This window comes from Panicum virgatum, chromosome 3N, assembly GCF_016808335.1.
Source record: "Panicum virgatum strain AP13 chromosome 3N, P.virgatum_v5, whole genome shotgun sequence".
Taxonomy (NCBI): domain Eukaryota; kingdom Viridiplantae; phylum Streptophyta; class Magnoliopsida; order Poales; family Poaceae; genus Panicum; species Panicum virgatum.
The window spans coordinates 35,681,481-35,699,570 of NC_053147.1; the positions used below are offsets into that span (position 1 = coordinate 35,681,481).

Sequence of the window (18,090 nt, forward strand, 5' to 3'; positions counted from 1 at the left end):
TTTATATTAGATATCAAGTTACAAGCATGAGTTGTTAGCCATTTTTGGTCAGTGTGGTACATGTTAGATGTATAACCTTGTGTAAAAGTTTCGTGGATAGTTGACATGCCTAGCTATCAGTTTATTTAAATCTTGATGTATGCCTAGTATAAATAGTTTTGTTTTTTTCCAAGTTGTTCCACCTTGAACCACAAGCTGAAACTTTTTCAGTGCCTCTGAGTTGTTACCTGGATGCTCTAGAAAAATGTAGGGACTTTTCACCCAAGCAGAACATGCTCAAGTGTTTTATGCAATGAATAAATGCACTAAACTAAGAAAAATAGTTCCTCTGCCTGGGAAAATCTGATGTTTTTAGAAGAGCTGCTATATTAGTACTGTATCTTTCTAGAAAAATTTTGACCCCTGAAACTCAATAGAGCTACCTGTGGAAATTAATTTTCTTTACGGCAGTTGTACTTTTCTCTATTTTTCATGCCCGGTACAATGCTTTTTTATTTGTGAAAAATTTAGGGCAAGCTCATCTTTAGGTAGGCAACAATCATTTAAAATTTCATTACCATTACTTGCATATTTTGACCTGTAAAATTCAGTTTTGTTTCTAGCAGTAGATGTTTTTTTTATTTTTCATGGTTAATAGGCTGCTTGAAATGGGCTGAAAATTTCACAGTAGGCAAGTTACTCAGATATGTACCTAGCATAAAAATTTGAAATACAGAATCTCTGTGTAACTTTATTTATGATAAGGATATGCTTAACCTAGTAATAAATGAGAAAAATCGTTTCTTTTGCTGCATAGGGAGAAAAGATAAAATCCACCCTAGTTACTTTGTGAAGTCAGTTATAACGATTATTACTCTATAAATGATTGCCCAAAATGATGTAACAGAATATTTTTCAAATCATCTTAAGTTGCGTTGGATTACAACTCTTTAGTGAAGAATTGAATAAATCGTATCACTAAAGTAACTCACGCATATGCATTTCATATAGATTCGACTACTCTCCCAGACGGTACGTACGAGCTGGTGCCGGAGTCCGAGAGTGAGCAGCATGAAGCTCAAGTGAATCTAACTGAAATCACTGAAGACCTGAACCAGAGTTCAGAAGAGCCCAAGGCTAGCTCCGCTCAGGAAGGCAGCCCCGGAGCATGTCCTACCTATTTTAATTTATGCAACAATTTATATTCCTATTTATTTGTGCATTTAAGTTGCAGGAATTGTTTGGAACCTTAGTTGCATGATCCTAGGTACCTATGCTTGAACACTAGTAGGTGTAGGTCGCTAGTTGGCTATGCTAATGGTTCGGTAGAAGTCGAGTGATTTCCTGTCACTCGCGAGCTCATAGGAGTTGAATGACTACTACGCACTGCAATATAAGGTTTACGGGCGGGGTTGTTGTACTCATGATACCCCGTCTGTTTAGTGAAAATGGATAAGGCCGCGGTGTGTGGTAGTGGTGGTTAAGCGTTTGAACGTACTAACCACATGCCGAGAATATGGTAATCGGTAAGCTGAAGTATCTGATGGAACCGGTCGTGGAACATACTCCCCACTGTCTGGTCTTTGGTCACGCACGGGTGCAGGGCACCCTAGGGCGGTGGGCTTGTTTCATGCCCGGGGAAAAAGGGGAAAAGTCGCGTGGGTGATTGCATTCCCCATGCGTGTGTTTAGGTTTGCCTGGCCAGGTTAACAAATTCGATTCGAATCGTCCGTCTCTCACGGATATTGAGACTGCTTAACCCTTTTGCCACATAGAGTAAGAAGCGGAACAATGATGATGAGAAATATGATTGAATGATGAAAAATAATTGTTTTTCACCATGTATGCCTTAGGATAGATGCTAATATAGAATGGTTAATCAAACTAGAACTTGAAAGCTAAAATCGAAAAATAAGGACTTACTCTTTATTGCTTTTCGGCAAAGACAAACCCCTCAAGCCAAAAGCCTTGCATGTCTAGTTAGAGGGCTATTTATATCCTAGTCGGGTAAGCCTTGCTGAGTATTAGTATACTCAGCCTTGCTTGTGGCTCCACTTTGTTTTCAAGTGATACATTTGAAGATCAGATAGCTAGTTTAACTTGGCCGTGTGTTTTACCTCCTGGTTGGTCGGTGGAGCGGGATACGACTCTGGCTAACGATGACAATGCCGAGTGATGTCATGTACGGGCTTCATCATGACATCTTATATCGTCGTTTAGTACTCGCTTTATTTCTGCTGCAGTGAACTCTGAATTACTTTCATTTTGAACTTCAAGTACCTTTCGGAAATTTCGAACTTGGTTTGTAATAATTAAGCTAAGACTCTGTAATGTAATGTATATGTGAAGTATCGTACTCTCTGGACTCACCTTCGTGTGGGTTGCATGTAAGCTTTGGGTTCGATCGACGCTCAGGTGGATTCTTCGGGACTTTACCCGACAGCCCCGCCGGATTACTCCGTTTGAAGTGCGTGTTAACCGGGCTTACCTTTAAAATGATGGTTAGCGCACTTGAGCCGGATTAATTTGGGCAGTACTGCCACACGTCCCCTAGGGCACCGTCCATGTCACCATGTCGCATGTCGAAGACGAAGAAGAGGCCGGTGAAGCCGACGTCGAAGTAGAGGCGCGAGGTCGACGGGCGGTGGGCGACTCAATCTCGATCAGTGATCGAGTAAAAATCAGAGAAACTAACCAAAAATGAACCAGCAGCAATGTCTCGTGTAGAACTCTTAGATGCACGTAGCGCCTCACCCATCTCATCTTTTCTCCTCTCGGCACAACACGCCAGCACAATCATCTTGCGCGCGAGAGAGAGAACAGAGGAGGCAGGGGGCGCTAGGAGGAGTCGACGCTGGTGCAGTGGAATCCTCGCCAGGGAAGGGGCGCAGCCTGGCGCGGCCATGGGCCAGGGCCCGATGGGCGGCGGATCCCTGCCAGGAAGGAGCCGCGAACGGAGGGAGGGAGACTGGCAGGACGGGGCGGAGAAGTGGGGACGCAGCCGGCCGTGGCCACCGACGGGGTAGGGCCCGTCTGGCGGAGCCAGTGCGCCGGTGGTGGAGGACCCCGGCGTGGATTATCCATCGGGGCGGATCCCGCCGGCGGCGGAGATGATCGGGGTAGGAGGCTGAGGCGGAGAGGGTCCGCCAGGAGAAAGGCAGAGGAGCCAGCTGCGAGGTGCAGGAGGGAGGCCAAGGCCAGCTCGTGGACGACACCGGGTGAGTTCTTCACGATCTGTTGCTGCTGGACGACCTTCTACGACGGCGGCGGATCGATTCGATCGACCGCATAGATGGGGAGGGCGCTGCCCCCGGCGGAGGTCATGGGCGACCTCCCCGGGGGCGCGCTAGAGGCCGTCGAGGTGGCGCGCAGGAGGCGCGCCGTGGAGGACGACTGCCAACGTGAGGAAGGCAGGGGCGTGGGTGGCGGCAGCGGAAGGTTTAGCCTAGGATCCCAAACCCTAATCTCGTGACACCATGTAGGAGAATAGAATTGGTGTATAATGGATGATTTCATTGAGGCCTCGGCCAGTATATATAAGAGTACAAGACTTGGGGAGCAAGCCTCCCCGGGATACATATGGCAGTCTACGATACGTATATCTACAACTACCAAATATACTCTAATAGTGAGGTTGGACAGAGCAGTAGCCGACCTTGCCTGGTCGCAGTTGTTTGATCAAGCCGAGGTACACCATCTTGTTTCTCCTTGCTCTGATCACTGCCCAATTTTGCTCCAGCTGTATAAAGAGCGACGAGTGAAACGAAAACACAAAATTATGAGGTATGAAATAATGTGGGAGCGTGAGGAATCTTTGGGATCAGAAATTGAAGCTTCCTGGGTGACTGCAGGACCCAAAACTTGTTTGGGCTCTATTTCTAAGGCCCTCAATAAGGTGATGAACTCGTTAAAGAATTGGAGCAGGCAGAATTTTGGCTCGGTCAGGAAGGAGTTGGAGAACCTGTGCAAGAAATTAGAGGGCCAACAGGGTAATGGGAATGTCGAGGAATATAGGAAGACCAAAGATCGTATGAATGAATTACTCTATAGAGAGGAGATGATGTGGTTACAGAGATCGAGAATCACTTGGCTACGAGAAGGTGATCGAAACAAAAATTCTTTCACCGGAAAGCCCAATGGCGTACAAGGAAAAATAAGATAGAAAAACTGAAAAAGGCTGATGGTCAATGGTGTGAAGATATGGAAGGTATGAGCGAGATGACTCGGCTCTTCTTCCAAAATTTGTTTACCAAAGACGATTGTGTTAATCCTAATGTCTTGATGCCACTAGTGGAAAAGCGTGTTAATGATGGTATGAATGACCAGCTTTGTAAAGAGTTTTCTGAGGAGATTGGGGACGCTTTGTTCCAAATTGGGCCTCTACAGGCCCCGGGCCCGGACGGCTTTCCGGCACGCTTTTTCCAAAGAAATTGGGGAGTTATGAAGGATGAGGTAATTCGAGCTGTTCGGGAATTCTTCAATTCCGATCTCATGCCGGAAGGGGTGAAAGATACTGTCATTGTCTTGATTCCAAAAGTTGCTCATCCAGAGAAACTATCAGAATTCAGACCGATCAGCTTGTGCAATGTAATATACAAGATAGTAGCGAAGTGGCTAGTGAACAGATTACGACCGCTCCTACATGAACTTATTTCACCAAATCAAAGCGCCTTTGTTCCTGGCCGAATGATCACAGATAATACAATCATTGCTTTCGAGTTCCTTCATGCAATTCAGCAAGGGGAAACTGAACGAAATAATTTTGGAGCATATAAGCTGGATCTGTCAAAAGCGTATGATCGGGTGGATTGGGTGGATTGGTCCTTTCTGGAAAAAATGTTGCTGAGACTGGGCTTTCATTATACTTGGGTGCGAGGGGTGATGAGCTGCGTCACCACTGTTCGTTACTCAGTCTGTCTCAATGGGATTCCCCTGGAATCCTTCCAACCTACCCGTGGATTGCGCCAAGGTGACCCACTATCGCCATATCTCTTTCTTTTTGTAGCAGATGCTCTGTCTTTGTTGTTGCAAAAGGATGTCCAGGATGGCACTTTGAAGGAGCTGAAAATTTCACGGCATGCACCAGGAATCTCACACCTATTGTTTGCCGATGATGCCCTACTCTTCTTCAAAGCAAATACTGAGCAAGCAGAAAGAGTTAAGATAGTGCTGCAGAAATTTGAAGAGAGCACTGGACAGAAACTCAGCCCAGAAAAGTGCTCCCTACTCACCCGTGAGAGCATAGGGACACAACAAAGATAGGAAATCAGAAACATACTCGGAGTGCAACATGTGGAATTTGAGGCCAAATACAGGTCTACCCACACCAGATGGCCGGATGAAGAATGAACGATTCCAACCATTACGAGAACGCTTTGGAAAAAGGATGGCAATGTGGACAGAGAAACACCTATCGAGTGCAGCAAAAGAAGTGCTAATTAAATCAGTTGCCCAAGCTATACCAACTTATACAATGAGTGTATTCCATCTTTCAGCCTCGTTTTGTGAGGAGCTTGCTCGCGGTGTTCGCAACTATTGGTGGGGAGCAGACACGAACACCCGCAAAACCCATTGGCTAGCATGGGAGAAGTTTACAAGAAGTAAGAGCCGAGGAGGATTGGGTTTCAGATATTTTCAGATTTTTAACCAGGCGCTTCTTGCACGACAAGCCTGGAGACTCATTGAACATCCAAATAGCCTTTGTGCTCGGTTGCTGAAATCCAAATATTTCCCCAATGGAGACCTTCTCGACACAGCTTTTCCATCACAATCCTCCCCGGTTTGGAAAGCCATTGTGCATGGATTGGACCTTTTGAAAAAGGGAGTGATCTGGAGAATTGCGGATGGAACCAGGATTAAAATATGGCGACACTCGGCTGGTCACTAAAACCTTCCCGGAGTAAACGGCCGTGCAGACTCAAATGGGTGTCACAGTTGATTGATGCAAATACTAGAGAATGGGACATGCAGGTTCTCAACCGTTACTTTTATGAGCATGACATCGATGAAATATTGAAAATAAAAATTCCAAGACGAGCTGATACTGACTTTGTGGGATGGCATTATGAGAAGACTGGATACTTCTCTGTAAGAAGTGCATATAAGTTGGGAGTCGACTTGCGCGATTTGGAGACAGGCATGCAGAGTTCAGAGTTCAGGGTTTTACTGATGGCACAAGACCAGGATGGAAGAAGTTGTGGGCGCTGCCAATCCCACAGAAGGTCAAGGTGTTTGCATGGAAGGTGATCCATAATGGGTTGGCTACCCAGGCAAATAAGAAGGCAAGGTGTTTGGAGCACCAAAGTACTTGTATTGTCTGCGGTGATGAATGTGAGGATGGATATCATGCAATCATGCAATGCCCTCATGCAGTAAATCTGCAAACAGCAATGAGAATGAAGTGGCAACTACCGGCTGAGAGAGATTTGAAATTTTCTGGGCCGATCTGGCTTCTTAGAATTGTTGATGCACAGCCTGTAGACAAGGCTGCTTGTCTCCTAATTTTTTGGCGTGCCTGGTTCATCCGTAACGAGCTCACACACTCGCTCCAGAAGATCTCGATCGAAGGCTCCATCTCCTTCTTGGAGAACTACTGGGAAACACTCTGCCGAACCCGACAACAGGGTATCCCAGATGATAAAGGAAAGGCGCCAATTAATTCCATGCCGCAACCTGCTGGTGAGAGGAGAAGCAATGTGGCTGGAAAGTGGCCTGCCCCCTCCGAGGGGTGGATCAAAATCAATGTGGATGGTGCTTTCAAGAGTAATGGGGACGCTAGCCTAGGTGTGGTGATCCGAGATGATGCTGGGACAGTTTTGCTATTTGCTTGGCGCGTGGTGGCCAATGCATCATGTGCAGAGGAGGTAGAGATTATGGCGTGTAGGGAAGGCATTGCACTTGCTGCGCAATCAGGGGCGGGCCTACCTTAATTCAAGGGTATTCAGTTGAATACCCTTTATTTTGAGCAATTTTTTATATATATAGATAGTATATATCTTTCTAGGTATTCAAAATATGAAAAAGATACGTAATAGATTGTCAACCTCCTCTCTTCCGGCCCTAAAATAATACTGTCTCCATCTCCCTCCTCTCATACACGACGGCCCAATTTTGCACCAGGTCCACCAAGAGCCCAGCTGCTCCCCATGCGGCCATGCCCCTGCCCCCAGCTCCCATAGTTGAATACACGGCGGCGGCGGGCATTACCGAGCAGTGAATAGCAGCCAGCGGTGGCCAAGTCCGCCTCCGCGGCGGCCGGCAGCGGCCGGCGGCAGCCGCGCGTGCACACGTTGGGCCTGCAGGTGCGCCACGCCTCCACGTTGGTCGGCGGCGGCTGAGTCCGCACCTTCACAGCGGCCTGCGGTAGCTGAGTCCGCACCTCTGCGGCAGCCGCGCATCCATGCAGGGGTGCCGCGCCTCCACAATGTCCGGTGGCGGCTGAGCGCGCCAGCACGTGTGCGTACAGCGTGCAGGGCGAGGGCCTGCAGGGGCGCTGCGCCTCTGCGGCGGTGAGCAGCAGCTCATCGACAAGCGCACAACGACAGGGCATCAGCGAGTGGTTTGCTCTTCTTCCTTCTTTTTCTAATAGCATCTCCAGTAGTCTTTCAATCCTCAATCCAACTACCATATTAGCAGACTAGATAAGAAAATAGTTCTCCAGCAGTCTCCCAAAATCTTTCTCTTTTTCCAATAATTATTGGAACAACTCAATAATTCACCTCAACTCTCCCTAAATAAAGAGAGAATTGTGACTCTCCCAATAAAATAGTTGGATTGGGAGAAAGTTATTGGGAGACTGCAAAAACAAGTCCCTCAATAATCTTAAAACTTGTACAGGGACATCTCCCGATACCAGTTATCAAGAAATGATTATTGGGGGACTGCTGGAGAGATGCTCTAAGTTTGTGGTTGTTCAAAAATTTAGTTATGCTTTTTAACCTAACTTGTATGTCAGTTGCATAAGCTATGCTATAATCAATTTGACATGCTAAAAACTAGAATTTAGGTTACCAATGAGGGCAGCATTCCTCTCGCGTCCGTCCTTATCTCCCCCAACAGTGCTGTGCGGGCGACAAAGGCGAAGCGCGAGGCGGAGCTTCTTCCGGCGCGGTTCCGCCGTCCCTCCTCCTCTCCGGTGGCTTACGCCGTCGGAGAGGAAGGGGGACGGGGAATCGACGTGCGGACTAGTATAGGATAGCTAGTTTCTAGTCCTAGGGTTCGCTCGTCGCCGGCAATGGTGGCGGAGCTAGGGTTTCCCGGCGGCGCTTGGATGAGGGAGCTGGCGTCGCTTCTGTGGAATAAGGTACTCCAGACTTCTCTCTTCTTCGCCGGTGTGTGCTCTGGTGCTGGCGTCGGGTCTGGGAGTTCGCCTTGTACAGGAGTTCACTGCTGGCCGTTGTCGGTGGTGGTTTTGGTTCTTCTGTCTTTGTCTTTGTTGGGTTTGCTTTCGGGCACTTCTGTGCTGCTGGTGCGGCAGTCTGCGGCGACTGGGCACGAGGAGGCGAGGGGTTGCTCCAGTTCGATGGTTCCAACGGCTGATGGGCTACTAACGAGGATCTCTTGCAGTCTTTTATTTGGTGTCTGTTCCTCGTTCTGGATGGCTGCGGATGGTGGTTGGTTGCTGTGGTGCGCTTCGCTGCGTTCGGAAGACCGACGGCTCCCAGTTTCGACGAAGAAGAAGAACAGTAGCGGTTGGTTGGGCCTTGTTGTAATTTTGTGTTTCATCAGGGTCCTTTCCACAAGAAAGGGGTGTACTATGATTACTTTCATCTAATACATGGTTGCATCCTTTTTCGCAAAAAAAAAACTAGAATTTAGTTTGTAGAAAAATTGCTCTTCAAGATTTTGAATACCCACGTTTGAAATCCTGGGCCCGCCCCTGTGCGCAATGGACTCCTCGTCGGGCTATACTGGAGTCGGATTGCTCTAGGGCAATCAAATATCTGTCCAATCCGGAAGAGCAACGTACTTCATCAGCTTTTGTTATCAGAGAAGCAAAGGAGTTGGCAGGAAGTCTTCCTGAGATATTGTTCAAACATGTAAAGAGAGAGCAGAATGTTGTAGCACATGAATTAGCACAGCTTGCTAGTCGGTTGTTCCATAGTGCAGTGTGGCGCAATCGATGCCCAATCTGTGTTGAACCCTTAGTTGCTGAAGATTGTAACTCTTCTTATTTGAGTATTTAATAAAGCTCTCTCTTTACCCGCAAAAAAAAAGGTGATGCATGCACTATATTTATCAAGTTATGCAAATTTAGTGTGTTTTGTTGAAGAATATATTATTTTCCAAATCAAAAAAGAATATGCATAAACTAAATATAGAAAACATTTTAGAAACTAATTAGATGATTTGAACCTTAGTTTGACTGTGATGAATGATTGGACAAATGGTGAAATGAATTTGAAGGCTTTTGGGATCGCATAAAACTCTTATGTCTCTTTATTGACTGTTCGGTTGTGTTTAGCCTTTATCCTTTCTTTGGAACCGATAGTTTTTATGTGGAGCCTTCATGATTCCTTCTCATTTCAAGTGGATCTTTTATTTTGCTTTTACTTCATTTTTGGTCACTTGAATGAGTTTTCTTTTCTTTTCTTTTCTTTTCTATTCAAAAGCATATCTTGTGTGTAGCGTCGCTTGGGTTCTGATGTGCAAGTGATGGATACAACATGGCGGTTGACATTGAGTGGTGAAGGTCAAGCAAGTGATCAAGTTGAGGGACCGTGCATGGTAAAGGATGAACAAGGAGTTGGGGCCGAGGGACACAAGAAGTCCACACGAGGCCATAAGTGATCTACATCGTGCATATAAAGGGCTAAGAGTACACAATCATGAAGATGGTATTGGTCAAGTCAGGAAAGAAGGCGAGAGCCCACTGAGTGTTGGGTATAAATATTTTGAATATCTAAAGACGACGGATTAGACGGTTAAGCCACTCTATCAGGTGAACTGATAGTCGCGGCAGGGCCAACCGGACCGACCTACGTGGGAGGGCTCTGCCTCGCTTGACCAAAGGAGGGGACTCCCTTTCACCCGACCCAGGGAAGGAGTCCTCGCCTCGCCCGACCTACGGGGAAGGGCCCCACTTCGTCAGGCAGCCGGCTGGATGAGGGGGACATGCCTGACCTGGGAGTAGGGACCACCACGACCCGCACCGCGTGGGACTGACAGCAGCATGGGGCGTCGCTGACACGGCGTGCGCTGACATAGAGTACAGTGGGGCACCCTTCCACGTCGTGGCCTACAACAGAGTAGGACATAGGGTAGGGCATGCCACACCACGACCAAGGCACCACCACGTCCATCCTCCCCCCCCCTCCGCGGACTGCACGGTCAGACAGACCCGACCGCGAAGGGTGTCGGTGTTTTACTGTCACGTCTACCTAGGGATACCCTTAGGTAGATGGATGATCATGGAAAGTTGTCGAGATCAAGAACACGATGGTGCAAGCAACACGAGGGTTTAGACAGGTTCGGGCCGCAATAGTTGTGTAATACCCTACGTCATGTGTGGTTTGTATTGCTTGAGGGGAATGACCTTTGTTGGAGGAGTCCCTGCCCGCCCTTATATAGGCTGCGAGAGCGAGGTTACATGGAAACCGTGGACCGATATGAATCTAAGAAGCTAGAGCGGGCGACTTGACCCGGGAGCGCTGAGCCATTTTCTGCACAGCCATGATAGTGGCAGGTCATCACGAATACATCCAAACAGGAAATAAAAGTACTGCTCATCCCAAGGAAAAACATTACCTTGTGATGAATATACACTCGCTTCAGCGAGCTCATCAACTTCTTACAGAGCCGCTCCTCTAAAAGATCGTCATGGCTGAGCCCATCGGGGATCTCATCAAACATCTCAGGAGGAGCCGCCCTGGGGGCTTCGGTCCCAACAGGTTCTGCATTCGGCGCCGCATCATTTGGACGAGCAGTCGCCTTCGGAGAAGTCGCCTCGGGGGGCTTCGGCTTCGAGCAGTTTCGCCCGCGGCACCACCGTACTCTGATGAGCAAAAAACTCGTTGGACAAGGTCAATGGATCTTCGTCAACTACCGGGCATCGAACATCCGGGTAGTCCCAGGCCAATGGAAAACATTTTGGCCTTCTATGGCCACAGAGCCCGGGATTGGAGCATCGCTCCTGTATACCCCCACATCCGCCTGCTCGGAAAGAAGATCACAATGAATAACCAGTCAAAAAACCAAATTAGGCTACAGAAAGTAGTCGGAGAAGAACAATCTTACCTCTGGAGGAGGATTCGACGCCCGGAAGATGGTGGGCACATACGGAACACTAAGTTGATCCAGAAATATGCGCTTAATTACTCTCAACCCTGCGGCACGTTCCACCAGCTCTGCAGACAACCGGTTAACATATTCAGTACCTTGATACTAAAAACCAAAATTTCTATGCTTCTGCAGCGGCCGGATCCTGCGCTGAGTGTAGTTAAGCACAACGAAGGCAGCAGTCACTCGCATCTTCCGAAAGCGGACTATGCGCTCCAATAACTCTGCAATCGGTCCTTAAATCCAGCGTGGAATTCCATATACCACCCACGAAGCCAGTCGGGCGGTTTAGCAGCAAACTTGGGCAGACCAAATGCAGGACTACTAATGTAAAACAAGTCATTCTGCCAGTTTGGATTTACATAAATTGGAGGCCACTCCAGTCTCCAGGTACTTTCCGAGTACTCTTGACGCAGCTCCAAATCTATGCACCCTACTCTGCCCATACTGTTGGCAGACGGCAACGGATTCAGGGTATATAGGCTTCGAAAGAACTCGAAGTGGGGCTCAATCCCAAAAAAAAAAGCTTCACAAAAGTGCACAAATACAGAAATGTGCAAGATATACTGTGGGGTCAAATGGTGGATTTAAATTTTTATAGGGAAATAGAAAAGAAAGACCCTCCAAAAACTGACTAGCAGGCAGCGAAAGACCATGCTTTAGGAAAGAAGTGAATAAAACAGCTTTCGAACCTCCAGGAGAAGGCAAAATTTCTCCCTCAGCACTCCGCCAGTGGATTCCCTCCTCCGATTGCAAGAAAAACCTTCGCTCCATATAAACTCCAAATCATCATGGGAACACTTACTTCATGGCCAAGATGCTCCCTCTTCCACGGATCTCCCTTCCTCGCGCTTCCTCTTCTCCCCACGGCTGGAGTCCGTGGACTTCTCCATCTCAAATTCCTCGGGTTCTTTGATGCTCGGGGGCTGCAGATGCTGAGGATTCTGCAGATCCCTGGCTTGGTTTAAGGAGGTAGGAAAGCAACAGGCAGAGGGGAACAGTGGCGGCTAAGGTAAAGGAAAAAAGTTATCAAATCTGATTTTATAAACCTAACCAGTGGCAATTCTGTAAATATATGAAATATCAAACGGTACAATGCCTATTTTGACTCTTATTAGGTGACTGCCTCAGGATTTTTTATCCTGGAACGGGTAAGGACAACCCAAACTGTGTTGCCACTTCCAAAATGCCACACTGTCTTGGATCCTTCTTTCCAAATTCTCGAATTAGAACAAAAAGGTTCGGGGGCTGCTAAGTATGTGGCAAAAAAAGGAAGTTATTTTTCAGAATATTTGAAAAACATCAGATTAAGTCAAAAGACTTTAAAATTGACCTTTAGCCTAATTCTTCAATTCAACATAAGGCTTGGGGCTATTCCATACGGAGTGCTAGGGATAACAATTCCACCCGCGGCTGCAGGTATCCACGGATTTTAGACCCGACGGGTGCATGTGCGGGTTCAATGTTCCACCCGTGGGTGGTGGACCTGCACCCGCACCTGCATATTGCGGGTGCGGGTTTGAGATTCCACACGTGGGTGGACCTGCACCCATCCAAAAATAAAAAAACCCCAGCCCAACCTGCTTAGATAATGCCCAGCCCAACTATCCTAACTATAAAATGAGCACAAAAACTTATGAATTTGTTGTTAGTTTGTCCTTATTACTTTGAACTTACGGATTTGTTGTTAATTTATCCTTGTTACTTATAGAAATGTGCTATTTGACTGTTTAAATTGATGAATTTGTGTATTTTTATTATATATGTTGTCACACCCGTGGACACCCGAAACCCATGGGTGCGGGTACGGGTGCAGAAATGTTTCTGCACCCGCGGGTCTGCTTGCAGATGCGGGTTTGCTTGTAGATATGGGTGCGGATTTGGCGAAAACCCGCCCACAGGCAAACCCGCGGGGTTGGAAAAAACCCACCCATATATGGTGCGCGAAATACTCGCGCTCCATATGGAGTAACCCTCGAGTCTTAGGTTGAATCACAGAATCAGGCTGAGGGTCACTTCAGTCTTTTTCTTTCATTATTTTCCAAAAAAATTGAAAAATAAATCTCTGATGCACATATCCCGCAGCCCCCAAGCCTTAAATCAAGATCCCTTTTTCTGCGGGTAGCCCCCGAGCAAAGATTTGGAATTAAGGATCTAAGACGTGGCATCAGATTTTATTTTTCAGAATATCTGCAGGATTAATCAGATCCGGTATCCAAAAAGACCTCTTTTTCGGGTAAAAGATCCCAGAAAAATGATTCGATTGGATACGCCACACTATCTTCAGAAATAAAACCCGGGATGTATATCTCTTTATTGTATGCTCACATGTGACTATACTGTATGAAGAATCTGCATTATTGCATCTGTGAGCGCTGCTACTGTAGCTTCACGGGTTGTTCTCCAGTAAGACCCCTTGTGGCTATAAAAGATAGGTGAGAGGCCTTTACTAGAAGCACCAATGTTCTGAAGCTATGGCTTGCATCTGGTGTTCTTGCTCTCATCATCCTGATATTCGTGTAGTCCTTCCAGCAAAAAGATGTTAGAAGAGAACTTGCGAGTGACAAGAAAAGTCTTTGCTGTCAAACCCTGCAACCCTGCTTCTTTTGACGGATCCATGCTGGACATCATGTCCTTGCATATTCCAATGAGACAGGTTCTTTGTCGATGGATTGGGTCTTATTGTGTCACATCCTTGGAGTTGCCTATTTCTGGTTGCCCAAGAACGGACATCTCTGGTAAGGAGACTTAATCTTGTCACAACGTATTTAGAGAGAAGGAAAAATTTCTCCGCAAGATGCTACAAGAGATCTTGCGAGGCGATTATTATAATCTGCCTCCAAACTTTTGAATCTTTTTCTCCAAAAATACGAGTATCATTATTCCTTTGATGGGAATAACAAGTTTGTACTTTGTCACGGCCTCGGGCCAATCTAGCTGCAGCAGGCCTCGACTAGAAGCTCCAAGAGATCCAAGCGGTGTGCATGCAGGTCCGAGTCGTTGTAAAGCTTGGGAGGAAGAAGTACTCGAGTTGTAAAATCGAGTAGTTGTACTATGCCGAGTACTTTTCCTTTTATTCTGGAATGTAATCCCAGTAGAAGGAAGATGAATCGAGTAGTTGTCAAGGGATGTGAGTGTTTTCTTTTTCCAGAATGTAATCTTAGAAAAAAGAAATGTCTCAAAAAATCCCATTTTTTCCGCAATTGGTAACTGACTGTTAACCTTCTGGGTATTTACCGTGTTGCCACCGCCTACTATAAAATAGAACGGTGACTAGGTTTTACCCCACCGACCGCCATTCTCCTTTTACTGTTTACATCTGTTCTTGCCCTCATCCTCAAGCTTCTAGATCTAAACTTCCTTGCTTTCCGCTTGCTCCCAACTCCCTTAGGGATTTAGCCATTGTATGCGCGTGAAGCACTCTGTAGATTTCCAGATGGATCCGAAGAAATCGAGCAAGGGAAAGGACGCAGCTGCGGAGCCAACTCGTGAAGAGGGATGGGTTTCAAGTAAGTGTTCCAATTCTGACTTGGAAACCCTTGTTAAGCAGGGCTTTTTGCCATCAAAATCCATAATCCAATGGTGGCCTGTGCTAGGCGACGCCGTCCGTATGAAAATACGGGCGAGATTGTTGGATTTCTTCCATATTTTGAGCGAGGATTAGGTCATCCTTGCTGTAATTTATTTTCTGGGCTCTTGTATTATTATGGGATACAGCTTCATCATCTCACCCCAACTCTTTTGTTCAAATATCTGTCTTTGTACAATTGTGCGAAGCTTTTCTGGGCATTGAGCCCCATTTCGATTTTTTTCCACCACCTTTTTCATCTTAAGCCCCAGCCTAATTCGACTAGACTAGATGTAGTTGGTGGGGCAGGGATTCAGCTGAGGCAAAGGATGGATAGGGTTTACATCCCTTACAAATTGTCACAAAAAGTAATCGACTGGAAACCAAAATGGTTTTATGTCGAAAATCATGGAAATAGCCTTCCATCCATACTGGTTGGCCCCCCAATTCACAGAGCTGAATGGCTGAAGAAGCCTCTTGATACGAGCCAAATTCCAGAATTACTGGAAATGATTGCAAGTTTAAAGCAAAAAGGAATAAGTGGAGAGGCTGTGGCCTTTGATTGGATGAAGTGTAGAATCCAGCCTCTCCAGGCTCGAGTAACTTTTGGCTTTGAGTATCAAGGAATAAATGATCCATCTCGATGCTCAGAAAAAGAAATCTCCAACGGAGAAGTTCTTCATCGAGTGCAGCGACTTTTCGAGAAGATGGAACATGTTCCACACCTCCTCAACACATTTTCAGTGTTGAATCGTCCGAAGGAGGTAAGCGACAAGTAGTCGATTTGCAATTTCGAGTACTTGTTATTGTGACTGACAACTTCCCAATCCTTTTGTAGGATGATGTGAATGTATATAGGAGTAGTCCTCCTCTGCCAGGTATATTTTGTCCGTCCTACCTTGTTCCAAGTGCTCATGCCGAACCTTTGCCCGGTTCTGAAGATTCTTCAAAAATTGAAGGATTTAGTTCTGATGATGAAACTACTAATGTAGAAGCTGGGGAATCAGCCGGGGATGATGGTCAGGCGCATAGTGCCAGCCCAAGCGAAGATACCCATGCAGGTCATCCGAAGGGTACTCGTTCGACTGTGAGGAAGCGTAGTAGCTCCTCGCAAGCTACAAGCAACAGGTAAGTAGCTTCTTGGTTGTAATCGAGTAATTTGATAATTTTGTCGACTTGCTTATTTTGACCAGAAACTTTTTGCTTGTTAAATCCGGCGGCTAAAGTGCCACGGATTACAGCATCTGGGGATGATGTTGTGGTGGGACAAACCGTTCCTTCCACCACAGTGGACCCGTCAAAGGGGACTGTAACTACTCGATCGATGAGTAGTTCTAGTATAGGTGATGCCGGGGATACGGGTAGCAAGGCCGTTATCGTGAGGCCGACCCAAAAATTTGGCACAAGGAAGCTTGCCCTAACAAGGGCCCCTACGATAGTTCTTCAAAACTTGTACTTGTAGGGTTATCTTTGTGTCGAGTACATCTTGACAGATTTGTCTTTTCAGTGATGCACTCCTGGAGGCTAGAGAGGAAACTGAAGATGATTCAGCCCCCAAGTCGGTAGTGGAGAAGCCCCCAAGCACTCTGGAGATGAGTGCTCACGAGGCGGAGGAGATGGCAGATGCCATGCTTCGGAATTCTCCACTCCCTGATGCTGGGAGGAGCGATGAAAGGCTCCCGGAGGGTGGTGGAAGCGACAAGCTTTCGGAGGAAGGGGGCGACGAGAAGCTTCCTCATGCTAAGTAGTTTCAATGTTGTTAAGTGTGCAGTTTGCCCTAGGGAAGGGTACTTGCCGGATTGCGCTTCTTAAAAGATGCAGAAGCATTTGCTGGGATGCAGTAGTTGGAAGAAGGGCTATAAGTCTCTATTTCATCATGCTCCTTTCTCCTTGAGATGATGACGTTGCGAGCATCACGGTCAATGTTGATCACATTGCGAAGGTCGCTGTTGGATTAGTCATAGTTATCGCCTTGCTGTTCTTGCTAGCGGTTGGTGAGGCGCTGGCGCCTGAACGCCCTTTTTTGGTTAAGCAGGCGACGACGCTCATAGAGATCCTCTACTGCGTGCTGCTCTTCCAGTTGGACAGTAACTGTTACTGCTGGAGGAGGTGCAGGCAGGTCTTGTCTGGTAGCAGCTTGGGCTTCTGTGACCGTGGGGGGAGTAGTTTCCATGTTGTCGGAAAGATACTCGTCGAAGTCATCAGAATTGTAGTCGTCGAGATTGAGACACTCCGTGGAGTCATCCTCTGGTTCATGAACTTCAGAGATGCAAACCATGAGGATTTCACGGCAAAGATCTTGAATTTCTTAGTCTTGTTTACTTGAAGACGGGTCTAGCGGAGTGCTTTGCTGAAAGGGAAGATCTGTTGGCTGAGAGCTGGAAGCCTTAGAATCTTGTGTTTCCTTCAAACTCAATGTCCGTCCTTGCGGGGTTGCATATATGACCAAGTTTAGGAGGGAGTTCTGATCGAAATTGGAATTCTTAGTCGAGTTGGATTCGACTTCCTTACTGTACTGGATCAGGTCGTCTAGTTCATCCTCCGGGTCAGAAGAGTACTCGGAGTCGGAATCGGTTAAGCCACCGATTTTTGAATATGTGTGCTTTGGGTGGGCGAGAAGTGGAATGCCCATCTCTACACGGAGGGCGTTGTCGTTCATCCAATGTAGCCATGATTGCTTGGGAGTCAATCCTTCAGGCTTCTTAATCCAGAGTTTGTCGAAAATCGACTTGCTGGTTTGTTCTGAAGTTTTGGATTTTCCCTTTTTGAACTTGGCCAGTTCCCAGAGAGTGTCAGCATTCTGGTGTAGTTGGGCCATAGTGTCCAAGAACAAATCGACGATGTCGGACCAATCTTCGAGGTTATCGAATGGTTCAAAGTTGTCGAGGATGTTCATGAATTGGTCGAAATCCTGGTTGAATAAGGATTCGGCTGGTTCAGGAATCCGACTGTGAGTAGGTTTTGGTGAAGGGTTCTGAAGTTTCCTGGAGAAAGACGGTCCCATCCGAACAAGCCGGGGGTTTCTCTTTCCAGATCCCCGCAGATTCCTCCTCCCGATTTCTTCTTCTTGTTTTGCAGAGTGCTTTCAACCATCTTGATGCAGTCGATGAGTGTAGAATCTACTTGATCGATCCCTGAGAGTATATCGCCTAACCATTCGTGTGGTGGGTTCAATGCTTCTGTGTTCTGCTGTGGTTTAGATGAGCCAAGAGTGGATTCTACAAGCTTGATGCATCCCTCTATTGATCGTGAAACTCGATCTACTC

At 46.9% G+C, this 18,090-nt stretch overlaps 1 protein-coding gene and 1 long non-coding RNA gene across 3 annotated transcripts in view; both read right to left on the reverse strand.

Annotated features, from left to right (window-relative positions):
- LOC120665844 overlaps nucleotides 1-12,276 on the reverse strand; it is a 29,780-nt gene extending 17,504 nt beyond the window's left edge. Inside the window, exon 1 of the long non-coding RNA XR_005671372.1 lies at nucleotides 12,062-12,276. This is a non-coding gene — a long non-coding RNA (uncharacterized LOC120665844). The remainder of the gene's footprint in view (nucleotides 1-12,061) is intronic.
- Nucleotides 4,804-12,087, reverse strand: LOC120665843. Of its 2 annotated transcripts, XR_005671371.1 has the most exons (4): nucleotides 11,949-12,087; nucleotides 11,215-11,324; nucleotides 10,726-11,130; nucleotides 4,804-5,119 (listed from the first exon to the last, which is right to left on the reverse strand). XR_005671371.1 is itself a non-coding variant. In XM_039945526.1 (3 exons), the coding sequence occupies exons 1-3, from the start codon at nucleotides 12,028-12,030 to the stop codon at nucleotides 11,020-11,022; spliced, it is 303 nt and encodes a 100-aa protein (XP_039801460.1). In that variant the 5' UTR covers nucleotides 12,031-12,087; the 3' UTR covers nucleotides 10,466-11,019. The 2 variants fall into 2 exon arrangements, 1 of the variants encoding a protein (XP_039801460.1); XM_039945526.1 differs by lacking the exon at nucleotides 4,804-5,119 and having other exon boundaries at nucleotides 10,466-11,130.
- Nucleotides 12,277-18,090: the final 5,814 nt, after the last annotated feature.